Raw genomic sequence first — 13625 nt, 5'->3', positions numbered from 1 at the left:
TGATGAATGGCACAAAATTATTTCCAGCCAAACCTGTTATTAGGAATTGACTTCACATAATGTAACTAAACATTCTGGTAAAAACATGAACTAATTTTAAAGCAACCAAAAATTTAACAAAAATTAAAAACAGTACATTAAGTAGTAATGTTAACTGAATAAAATTATGAATAAAATCTAAAGATCTTTTAGTTGAGTAGATTTAAATTTTTCTGCAACAATCTGCTTCTCCTTAAGAAATAAAAATTATAGAGTAACAATCTAAAACTTTAAAAAAAATTTACATTGTAATATAACAAATTATAAATAGTTACCAAATATTTAACTTTCTTGTTAGAAGTTAATCATGCTTTCTTATTTAGTAATCAGGAAAAAAAATTTTAAGTATTTTTGGAAAAAAAAAACGAAACAAAAACACATGAGGTTTACATCAAAAATCCAATAACTGATGTATTTGATTAACTGAATTTGATGAAAAACCAAGATGGGCTGGGATTTTTCAAACCCTGTTTCTTACAAATCTGTTTAATTTTTAGTGCAATCGTGAATTTTAAAAAATTTTATGCTTTCCCTAAATTTACAGTTACTTAATACATATTGAAATATTATACAAAAATTTATTTAATTCTACAAGATTTTAAGAAATAGATTTTGTTATGGATTCCAGTTCAAAATTTTTTTCTGATATTTCTTTTTTTAGCATTTTACTTAATCCCTATAAGCAGATGCGTTACTAGTAGAACTAAATTTCTTGAATTCTGTTAATTTCGAAGGTTAGCGTGGGTCTTCCCTTTAGGTACCTTAAAATCGCCCCCTCCCATAGCACTATTTCTTCTATGTGCAGTATCCTCCTTGACATACTATTTTTTTTCTTTTAGAATGGTTCACTCTCCTCATAGAGTATCATTCTAGGTAAAAGGCAGAATATATTAATGATAGGACAGGCTTTCTTCCCCTTACTAGCACCTCCCACACATTAATTTTTGTCTCTCTAAAATGCATGATCTAATTTGATGCATGGTCTAATTCTAAGTGATAAGAGAGCGACACTTTGTTTTAAAAAATTGAAATGAAAAATTGTTCCCATCAACAATAGTGATGCTAAAAAATTAAGGATTTTTAAAAACCTTGAACCAAAATTAAGTACTTTTAAGGGCCCTTTATTTTCCAAAATAAAAATTAAGCAGTTTTTAAGGACTTTTAAGGACCGTGGGAACCCTGTTATATTGTTGCAGTTTATGCACAGTTAATAAAACTTAATTATTTTCTTCATTTTTTTTATTGTGCTATATATATATGAATTTTACAAATGTTTTTTTTTAAATCAGAAACTTTATAGATATATGATAGAAACATTCAGGTAAAGTTCTTTTTATAACTGAACATTTTATTTTCTCAGACAACTCTCAATTAGAAGTCATTTAAATAAAAGCTTAGCAAAACTGAATGAGTACTGATAGCAAAGATTAAAAAAAAATCTAACTACAAACTTTAAATTTAATAAATAACTAAAAATATTTACAAAGATATGTACAAGACGATGACACCAAATGCAGAATTGGTGGTGCATCTTCAATTGTCGTCCCCTACATCTGAGATTTCAGAAGAATCAATCCAAAGATACGCATCTGCTTCAGCCGCAGTCAGCATAATAGGTTTTGAGGGATGAAACGATATTGAATGAACCACTTTATGCCTTTCATGTTTGAGAGTTTCTTTAATGGAACCCTAAAAAAATGACATAAATATTTGATGCAAATGAACAAGATTTTGCTAGAATGAAATTATGATAAAAATACTTTCTCAATCTATCAGAGGGTAATGAATTAACAATTGAAGGGTTAAAATTATTAATATTTATATAGTTTTATAGCTTAATTAAATAGTTTTAGTAAAATTATGTTTTTCAGTATACTTCATATCCTATAAAAATACAGTATAGACTTTTTAGTATGTTCCCTACTATAGTGTACCGCTCATTATAACAAATGATGCATAAAGTTCGTCTCCTATTTCATAGATACTGTTTTATTTTCATATCCCTCAGTAGGTACACACTTAACTGTTAAATTCCAATATTAATTATTGGAATTGTTTGAAATTATGATAAAAAAATACTTTATAGGTCACAATCTATCAGATTGGATTATAAATCAACAATTGGAGGATCATATTAACGTGGTCAGAAGAACAAGCATACAACACACAGAACTTATGTAAAATTATGTTTTTCAGTATACTTCATACCCTATACAAACACAGTATACGCTTTTTAGTATGTTTCATATTATAGTGTACCTCTCATTATAATAATGATGCCTAAAGTTCCATCTCCTATTCCATAGATCCAATTTCCTTTTCACGTTCCTTAGAAGGTACACACTTAACTGTTAAATTCCAATATTAATTATTGGAATTCTTTGAAATTATGATTAAAAAATCTATATAGCTCACAATTTACCAGAGTGTAATGAATCAACAATTGGAGGGTCATAGTAAAGTGGTTACAAGAACAAGCATACAACACAAAGAACTTATTTAAATAGTTTTCAATAAATTAAGTTTTTCAGTATACTTCACATCCTATTCAAATAGTTTACGCTTTTTAGTATGTTGTCTATTATCGAACAGTATGCCTCTCATTATAATGAATGATGCCTAAAGTTCTGCCTCTTATTCCATAGGTCCCTTAGAAGGTACACATTTAAATGTATAATTCCAATATAGAGACCAAAATTCAATCATTTGATCTAGAAAAAGTTCAATTATGCGATAAATCTTCTTAATTCTTACCTACCAACATTGGAGAAATAAAATAAGGGAGATTTCACTAGTGAAATTTTTTTAGGCTGCAAGTAAAGTTTTGATACATCATGCATAATTATGTAAGTCAAAATTGGAAATAATATACAATAATTACATATAGCAAAGTAAAAAATATTTTTATATATCTCAATCTAAAGAAGAGTTTTTAAACCATTATTTATAACTACTTAAACTATAAACTTAGCATTATTTACTTAGACTATAAACTTTATATTATTTACTTATAATTTACTTACTTAAACAAAAACTATATTAAATTTAGCAAAGTAAAAAATACGTATACAAATCTTAATCAAAAGAAAATTTTTTAAGCCATTATTTATAATTACTATAACACTCACTATATTTATATTACTTTACTTAAACTATAAACACTCAACATGCTGCGGTACTTGCAGTAGCACTATCTATTGAGGAATAAGAGAAGTATTTTTGCTATCAGCGGATATTTTATCACCAAATATTTTTTTCAAAAATTCCTTCAACAAATATGGAGAAATTTCAGAATTTACAGGTAAATGGGAGATAGTCTTAAAATACAGGAGTCTTCGTTAAAAAACAGGAGACTTGGCAGGTATGTATTGTTTAGGAGCTTCCTGGAGGCAGCAGTTGGTTGAAAGATTTTCAATGTTCTCAGACGAGGGGGTCTTTAGGATCTGGTGTAAGCTTTCCTACACCAGGGGGATGAGTAACAACAACAGAAGAAGTTATTAATAAATTATTTAAACCATTATTTTCTTTGATTTTAACACATAATAAATGTAAAACTCCTTGAATCCTCTTTGAATGAATGACAAGTGACAGGAATGACAGTGTAATTTATGACCACTCCTAATCTATGTAACTCTCATTATACAATAAATGTATCAATCACTCTGTCGATTTTTCAAACAATAATAAAGAAAGAGTTGGGCTATCACCATCTTTTTGTTAGTCAATTCTGTATCAAACTGTTGTTGTATCAAATTCTTTTTGGCACAAACCATGAGGCTCATTATATCAAATGTCTACTGTAATTCATAAATTTGTAGAGCAAAGGAAGTTCTTTCAAAAAAAATTACATTTACTTTTCTTTTTTTTAAACTACAGTACAGAACCCGTTATCCGGAATTCAGAAAACCGGAAAACCAAAAAACCGGAACGAAATTCGATAAATTTTCCCGCAGTTTAAAAAAAAAAAAATTTTTCCTCATAAGATTTTAGGATTTTTCTTTCTTTTTTGAAAGATGTTTACCTTACCATCATTTCAGAAATAATCATTAGTGTATTACCTCATCGTTTTTTCTTATTTTTAAGATTATTTCCAAATATTTTTTTTTAGTTGGGTTTAACACTAAAAAAACGGCTTTTTGTAGCGATTCAGAAAACCGGAAAAATCAGTTATCCGGAATAGCGATAGTCCCGATCGTTCCGGATAATCGGTTCTCTACTGTACTTTTATTTATTTAAATCTTTAGGCAGAAAATTAAAAGCTGCAGAGTTTCAATTATAATAATTTATTTTTAATAAGGATTTATGTTATTTCCCTTCTAAATAAATAAATACAAATTCAGATATACTATGTAGAAATATATGTAGTGCCAGTTCCAATCTATAGTACCAGTTCCTGTGCTATAAGCTGATCTAGCTAGAGATCTAACCAGATTATGACAGATTAAGTAAGCTGCAAGTTAGACCCCGTGCGAATTTCCAAAAGACACGAGAGACACGGGAGCGCGTAATGGAACTAACAAAAAAGGAGACGCTGATGAATTGCAAAAGAGGAGGAGCGATCATGATTTTCTTTTAACTTCACGATGACGAACTCATTTATTTTGTGTTGTTCCTGTGTTTGTTTATCGTCCATCTTTATGTAAATTTAGCGTTTAATATATGTTTTGTTAAAGTACAGTGCCTCTTATTTTCAAAGACGACCACTCATGCCGTCCCCACATAATCAGAAGTGGTTTCAAGAACAAATTGATGGTGAAGAAATTAGATTGAGAAAAAATTGCTAGTAAAAAGAAAATTATTGGCGAAGAAAATTGGATGCCGAATGGTTTCATTCTTGTGAGAGTTAGTAACGGAATGGCGTTGTGATGAAACTTTCATTTTTTTTATTTCATCTCTGCAACTACAATTGGGGTACGTATCGTACATTTGTGACATCTACATTTATTATTAGACTTTTATTCATTAATCAAAAATGATTCTTAACGATATTAAGCAAGTAAGCAAAGCATTGAAAAATTTTAAAAAAGACAAAATAAGACTTTTACATAAATTTATTTTCGATGTGGAAGGCGATCGTTCAAACAGAAAACGATTAAGAAATTTTACTGGTTTCAATTTTACTTTAGACAGCGAAGAATTTCAAAATAAATTAAAAAATATTGAAAAAGAATTCACTCTTAACCAACTTATAACTCTTTCCAATATTCTAAATATTTCGTATGAAGGCAATGAAACCGAAATTGCAATAAACATGTTGACGTTATTAATGGATTTGAATAAACTGGCAGAGTTCGCCAACAGCGCCAACGCGTCTAGTTCAGAGTCGGACGACGACATAAGCAATCCTCAAAGTGAAACTGAACCTTTGATTAAAGAGAAGGAACACAATTTTCCAGTGCAGAGAAATGATGAAAATAAAAACAGTAATTCGTGTTTAAAAGATAAAAATAATTCCTGTAGAAATTTCGAATTTCAAAATGTTGCTATTAATTATTCTGATATCGAAAGTACTATTTCTAAGTATAATGCAGGATCGCATGAAAATATTGTTCATTGGATCGAACATTTCGAAAATATTTCAAAATTGTTTAATTTGTCAGATTTACAAAAATTTATTTTTGCCAAAAGATCTCTTGGTGGTAACGCCTCTTTATTTGTCAGAACTGTACCGGAAATAAATTCATGGCGAAAATTAAAGGAAGCTTTGATTGACGAATTTTCTTTTGAAATTAATTCTGCCAATTTGCATGATCTTTTAAGTAGACGAAAAATGAAGGATTGTGAATCGGCTCAAGAATATTATTTAAAGATGAAAGAGATCTGTAATTTCGGAAAAATAGACGATGCTGCTTTTATGCATTATGTAATTAAGGGGATTAACGATAAGCATGAAAACAAAATTGTTTTGTACGGCTGCAAAAATTTGTCCGAATTTAAAGAGAAACTTAAAGTTTATGAAATAATAAAAAGTGATTCCGCAAAGAGTAAAAATGCTTTCGATAAAATCAGAACAAAACATGACTTTGATAGTAAATATAATTATTATGATAGAACAAAAGCAAAATATGATGATAGGTATAATGTAAGAAAAGATGTTTCAAATAGGAATAAAAATAAATATGAAAATAATAATGAAAAGATAAGGTATAATACTGATGTTGAAACTTTTAATAATAAATTGTGTTACAATTGTGGTTCAAGAAATCATATTTCAAAATATTGCGTACATAAAGATAAGGGTTTAAAGTGTTTTAAATGTGAAGCGTTTGGACACAAAGCTTCGCAATGTCCAAAATCAAATGCAAAAACGGAAGTTGCTACTTTAAATGTTAGTGTAGAGCCAAAGTTGTTTAAAATGGTAACGGTTGATAACTTAACTGTGAAGTCTTTGATTGATACAGGAAGTCAAGCCACTTTAATCAAAAGATCAATTTTTAATAATTTAAACTCCAAAGAACTATTTCCATTTAATTGTACTCTAAACGGATTTGGTAAATCAAAAGTGACTCCGTTAGGTTATTTTAAAGAAAGTATTAAAATTGACGATTTCAAATGTTTGGCTGAAATATGTGTCGTAGAAAATGATATGATGCCGTATGACGCTATTATAGGCCTTAATGTCTTAATGCACGGTGAAACAATAATCAATGAAAAGGGTATCACAATTAAAAATAAAATTCCGTGTTTTGATGAAGTAAACTATTTGTCTATGTTACCAATCGATCTTACTATATCTGATGAAGTTGAAATTAACATAGATCCTTGTGTTCCTAATGTTTTAAAAAAAAAGTTACAACAATTAGTTTTAGATTATGCGCCAGATAAACTTAAGACAACTAATGTGGAAATGAACATTTTGGTTAAAAGTCAGGAACCGATATTTCACCAGCCACGTAGATTGCCGTTTTCTGAAAAGAAGACTGTTGAAGCTCAAGTCGTTGAATGGTTAAAACAAGGAATAGTGGAGCCTAGTTCTTCCGAATATTGTAGTCCCGTTGTAATAGTTAAGAAAAAAGACGGATCTCCTCGTGTTTGCATAGATTATAGAAAATTAAATAAGATAATTGTCAAAGATAGATTTCCCCTCCCATTAATTGAAGACATTTTAGATAGACTACAAGACTCGAAAATTTTCAGTACAATTGATCTTAAGAACGGATTCCTACATGTCGATGTAAATAAAGATTGTAGAAAATACACTTCATTTGTGACACATGAAGGACAATATCAATTTCTTAAAGTTCCTTTTGGACTATGCAACTCTCCCGCTGTATTTCAAAGATACATAAACACCATTTTCCGAACTTTGATTAATGAGGGTATAGTTTTACCATATTTAGACGACATTATAATTCTGTCCTCCTCCCTTGAAGAAGGTATTGAACGACTTAATCGGGTTTTAAATATTGCTAGTGAATATGGACTTAATATTAATTTTAAGAAGTCCCATTTCTTAAAGAAGCGCATAGAATTTTTAGGTCATGTGATAGAGGATGGAAAAATATTCCCATCTACCTTGAAAACCAAAGCAGTTCTTAACTTTCCAGAGCCAACAAATTTGAAAAAAATTCATAGTTTTTTGGGATTGACCGGATACTTCAGAAAATTTATTCCGAACTATTCTATAATAGCTAGACCGCTGAGTGACCTGCTAAAAAAAGATCATAAGTTTAAGTTTAGCATTGAAGAAAAGAAAGCGTTTAATCAATTAAAATCTTTGTTAGCCCAAAATCCTGTTCTTTCAATATATAACCCTAAATACGAAACCGAGTTACACACAGACGCCAGCTTAGAAGGATATGCTGCCATTTTAATGCAAAAACCCCCTGATGAAAAACATTTTCACCCCACTTACTATATGAGCAGAAAAACGACTGATGCTGAAAAAAAGTATTCCAGCTACGAACTTGAAGCTCTTGCTATCGTAGAAGCCCTCAAAAAATTTCGCATCTATCTGTTAGGTATTCCATTCAAAATAATTACTGACTGTGCTGCTTTTGAAAAGACTATGTCAAAACGAGATTTGTCGACTCGTGTAGCTCGTTGGGCACTTTTGCTGCAAGAATTCAACTACATAATTGAGCATCGTTCTGGAAATAAGATGGCTCACGTAGACGCCCTTAGCCGATCTCCAATTAATGTATTTTGTGTTACCGTCGATAATATTTTACCAAGACTCAGATCAGCCCAAGATAAAGATACTGGAATTAAGACTATAAAAGAACTACTTAAAATTTCGAATTATGAAGATTATTGCAATAGAAACGGAATTTTGTATAAATTTGTTGATGGCAAAGAATTGGTGGTTGTGCCAGAAAATATGCAAAACGAAATTATAAGAACAACTCATGAGAAAGGACACTCTGGAATTAAATATACGGAAAAAGAAATCGAGGAATATTATTTCATACCCAAACTTAGACAGAAAATAGAAAACATCATAACAAATTGTGTTCATTGCATACTGATGAATCATAAAAGAGGAAAGAAAGAGGGACTATTACATCCATTGCATAAAGAAGATATGCCTTTGAAAACTTTTCATATTGATCATCTCGGACCTTTGGAGAGCACCCATAAAAATTATAAATATGTGTTAGCGATAATAGATGCTTTTACCAAGTTTGTATGGATTTATCCCACGAAGACTACTACGTCAGCTGAAACTTTAGCCAAATTAGAAATCCAAAAAGCTGTATTTGGAAATCCTTCCCAGATAATTTCAGATAGGGGTACAACATTTACCTCCAGTGAATTTGCTGATTATTGCTCGAAAGAAAATATTAAACATCATTTAATAACAACAGGTTTACCAAGAGCTAACGGACAAGTAGAGCGTATTAATCAAACCATCATATCGATTCTTTCAAAATTATCCATAGAAAATCCAGCTGAATGGTACAAGCATACAAATAAAGTTCAACAAGCGATAAATTCAACCTATCAAAGAAGCATAGACACTACTCCATTTGAATTGCTTTTTGGGACAAAAATGAACACTAATGGACTGGGAAAACTAAAGGAAATGATCGAAATTGAATTTCAGTCTCAGTTTGACACCCAAAGAGAGGAACTAAGAGAAAACGCAAAGCAACAAATTTTTAAAATTCAACAAGAAAATAAAAAGACCTATAATTTAAGAAGAAAGGAACCAAAATCCTACGAAATTGGAAATTTGGTCGCCATCAAAAGAACCCAATTTGGACCTCATTTGAAGCTAAAACCTAAGTACCTTGGCCCTTACAAAATAACAAGAGTAAAAGGAGGAAATACCTATGATGTAGTAAAAGAAGGGAATCACGAAGGACCCAACTGCTCGACAACGTGTGCGGAGTATCTTAAATCATGGAGCGGTTGCCAAGAAGAATTTTAGCGGTTGCCAAGAAGAATTTTAGTACTTGCCAAGACAAAAAAAATAAAGACTGTAATTTTTGAAGATGAAAAATTAGTTGCTAAAGAATTTGATTTTTGAAGAAGACGTAAAGAAAGACGAAAGAATTTAAAGACGAAAGACGTAATAGATGACGAAAGAATTTAAAGACGTAAAAGAAGACGAAAGAATTTAAAGACGAAAGACTTGAAAGAAGACGAAAGAATTTAAAGACGAAGGACGTAAAAGAAGACGAAAGAATTTAAAGACGTAAAAGAAGACGAAAGAATTTAAAGACGTAAAAGAAGATGAAAGAATTTAAAGACGAAAGACGTAAAAGAAGACGAAAGACGTGAAAGAAGACAAAAGAATTTAAAGACGAAGAAGTTCAAGACGAAAGACGTTAAAAAAAAAGACGAAAGACGCTAAGGAAAAAAGACCAAAGACGTTGAAAAGAAAAGAAGACGAAGCCTTTGAAGAAGAGAAAAGACGTGCAAAGATGGAAGAGTGAACGTGCCTGAACTGATACACTCTTACCTGAAAGATTTTTTTTTTCATGAAAGACACTAACCTAAAACATTTATTTTTCAGTTATCAATTTTATTTGTCAGTCTGTTCTGCTTTTTCTTTTTTTATTCTTTTTAGAGTCGCTGGAGGACCAGCCGAAATGCAGGACGGCCGAATCTGTAGTGCCAGTTCCAATCTATAGTACCAGTTCCTGTGCTATAAGCTGATCTAGCTAGAGATCTAACCAGATTATGACAGATTAAGTAAGCTGCAAGTTAGACCCCGTGCGAATTTCCAAAAGACACGAGAGACACGGGAGCGCGTAATGGAACTAACAAAAAAGGAGACGCTGATGAATTGCAAAAGAGGAGGAGCGATCATGATTTTCTTTTAACTTCACGATGACGAACTCATTTATTTTGTGTTGTTCCTGTGTTTGTTTATCGTCCATCTTTATGTAAATTTAGCGTTTAATATATGTTTTGTTAAAGTACAGTGCCTCTTATTTTCAAAGACGACCACTCATGCCGTCCCCACATATATATATATATATATATATATTTTTTGGTTTACAGCATATCTGTTAACAAGTTTTTTAAAATAAGTTTTGTTAATAGTTTATTCGAAAACATTACTTAAGATTTTCTTTCAACCAGTCAAATTTTCATTGCAATTTGTTTTTTAACATTAATGTACATTTTAGTGATTTTTAACATAATTTTTTTTTTTTGGAAATTAATAGTACAATATTTCAGTTATGTATCGTTTAAATGATAGTTTTAAAATTTATGGTGTTTTTCTTCTTCTTTTTCTTGGATTGATATAAACCTACTTCTTCTGTGTTAGTTTTTAAATTACCTTTTCAACCATGACAGAAAATTTTACATGTTTGAAAGTTAAGAAAATCCTGAACTAGAACAGGAGAAATTTGTTTAAATTAAAATTTTAACTTATACTATATATTTTAAATAGGATAAATTATATATTTTTAAATTTATTATACACTGACCTGCAATAATGGAAGAGACACTATCAGTTTTTGACATTCTTTTAAAAAATTTTCAAGAAATATATAAAGGATTATTTTGAAACTTTAGATGTGTTTAGTTCATGATCATTTTTCATACTTCACATTAAGATTTAAAGTTTTCAATGGTTTAGGAGATCTACAATAAATTATGAAACAAAACAAGTTTTTTTGAACATCCTATGTCAGAAAATCAAGCAATGGGCTTGTAAACTTAGAGTAAATATTAACAGAAGCATAGACATTTTTATAAAAAATTTAATTTTTTGAAATTCATTTTTTTTCTATAAGTCTATAAATATTTAAAGCAATTAAATAAAATTTTTGGAGCAATTTAAAATTAATTACAAAAGGTTTGATTTAAATTTTTTTAAAAACTTGTTATAACTGGGCATAAAAAGAGTATTTAAGGTAGTTTTTTATACTGAACAAGTACAGAAAAAATTCAAAAAGTTTCCAGCAAATTTCTGAGTAGTTTCTGTACTTCTTAAAAGAAAACTCAAAATAATAAGAGGTTTTCCACAAATTTCATTTTGCACTATTAAACAAGATTTATTAAAAATGAGACTAGCATTGTGGGGGATTAGCCACCATAAGAATATATTTTCTTTCCCTATACCATCAGATTTTCGTTTCCGAATGATTATTATAAGGATTATTATAATTTGTCTTATGATATAAAATATAATTTGTGCAAAACCCCTGATAATTTCAGGCTTTCTTTTGAACGTACAAAAACTAGTTTTTAAATTTTTAAGATATTCAAATCAAACTTTTTTCATTAATTGCCAAATAAGATTTACTACAAAATTATGAAAAAACTTCTTAAAATTTTTTCTGTGCATGCGCAGTATAATAAAACTGCCTTAAATACTTAGATCTATGGCAGTTTTTAATGAATTCTTTTAAAATTTTAAACCAACAATTTTATAATTAATTTTAAATTGCTTCAAAATTTTTGATTTATATTGACGATTCATTGACGATTTATAAAGTAACAGCAAATTTTTTTTTATAAAAATGTCCATATTTCCATAAAAATTTACTCCAGTTTTAGGGAACTTCATGTAGTTATTAAAAATAACAACTGAAGTAAATGATAAAAGTTACGAGCATATTGCTTGATTTTCTGGTATAGGGTGTTCAAAAATACTTGTTTTCTTTTATAGATTTCCCAAACCTTTGTAAACTTTAAATCTTAGTGCCAAGTATAAAAAATCACATGAACTAAAAAACACTTCCAAAATAATCCTTTACTTATTTCCGGTAAAATTTAAAGAAATTTCATGCATTACTGTATTTCTTGTAAAATTTAAAAGGCTTTGAAAATGGAGTCTTATTGGACGTTAAAAAACAATTGATATACAGCAAAAAGACTAACTGAATAGATCATTTATATGAAAATATAAGGATTACACAAATATCCTGCATACAAAAACTATAAATACGGTAGAGAGTTTGATGATTCAAAATAAATTATTTACAAATCATACCATAAATCATGTGAAAAGCTTATTAAATTCAAGAATCAGAGATACCCAGTAAAAAGCATTTGATCCTTACTGGTTTGTGTAGAGTAGGGGTATTAGTAACACATTTATGAAAACAAAAACAAATTTCAAGTAATAAGTTAAATTCAATGGAAGCAGCCCAATCATTAAAAAATTTTCTCGGTATAATGGACAATTACAGCATCTCTTATTTTTTAAAAATTTCAATCAAAACATATTGAAAATTCTTTCCTGAATCCGAAAATCTGATTGATTTTTTCCTTCAAATGTGTATTTATTTAATTATTAAACATTTAAATTGCCCAAAAAGATCTCTGTAGGTGATACAATCAAAAAAGATTTTTGAGTGATTATAACGTCGTATTTGCTGAATGGAAACATACCTCATCCAGTGTTTTCATTATAGAAAAAAAATGAGAGAGAATTTCTCACCCTTCTTCAAAAAACAGGGTGAGATTTCTAAAAATTAAAAAAACACAAATAGATTACAATACAAACAGAAAAACACAAATAGATAAAAATTATTTCTTTAATTATAATATTTAACATCTTCTATTTTTTAAAAAATTGAATATTTTTGCTGCATCATCATATGGAAAATGTCCCATATCTACTTCTTCATCAGCTATTCTCATTAGGTTGCTCAAATGCTTATCAGTCAATCTGTTACGATATTTTGTCTTAATTCGGTTTTGGGTGCCAAAAGACCTTCAACAGATGCTGAACTATTCGGAATCACTAAGTTAATTTGCCGCATTGTGCACACACTTTCCCATCCTCTACATCTGCCAGCAAACAAATGTTGAAAATAATGAAAGATCAAGATAGAAAAGTGAAACGGATTTTATTCAAAATGGCATGTGACAAAACTTTTTCCAAAATGCACTAGATTTGCGCACTGTAGTTAAAACACTGCCTCATCCATCCACTAAGGCTATTTTAATGCTCTTTTGTTTATGATATGACTTACATTGTATGAACATTCTTTGTATAATATTATATTAGTAAAATTTTTGGAAGATATAACGAAACAGAGATGACGTAATTTTGAAAAAGGCTACATCACATGTGAGATAAATAAAAAGTTAAAGTAGCAAAAAAAAAAAAAAAAAATATTAGTAACGACTAAAAAATTAATGATTTCCACCTATTTAAAAAATATTTGTACAGC

The 13625-nt window shown here is 29.4% G+C and overlaps 1 protein-coding gene across 2 annotated transcripts in view; it reads right to left on the bottom strand.

Annotated features, from left to right (window-relative positions):
* Positions 1-1479: 1479 nt before the first annotated feature.
* LOC122273553 (WD repeat domain-containing protein 83) overlaps positions 1480-13625 on the bottom strand; it is a 28258-nt gene continuing 16112 nt past the window's right edge. Inside the window, exon 7 of one of the 2 annotated variants that reach the window (XM_087154164.1) lies at positions 1480-1728. In XM_087154164.1, coding sequence (XP_087010290.1) covers positions 1573-1728 — 156 coding nt within the window. In that variant the 3' untranslated portion in view covers positions 1480-1572. The remainder of the gene's footprint in view (positions 1729-13625) is intronic. The other variant, XR_015430002.1, reaches the window with a different exon arrangement.

This window comes from Parasteatoda tepidariorum, chromosome 10 (genome assembly GCF_982258835.1).
Source record: "Parasteatoda tepidariorum strain Cologne lab strain chromosome 10, Ptep-v5.0, whole genome shotgun sequence".
NCBI classification, from domain to species: domain Eukaryota; kingdom Metazoa; phylum Arthropoda; class Arachnida; order Araneae; family Theridiidae; genus Parasteatoda; species Parasteatoda tepidariorum.
The sequence above is the reverse complement of the archived record's forward strand: the minus strand, read 5'-3'. Positions and strand labels throughout refer to the sequence as shown.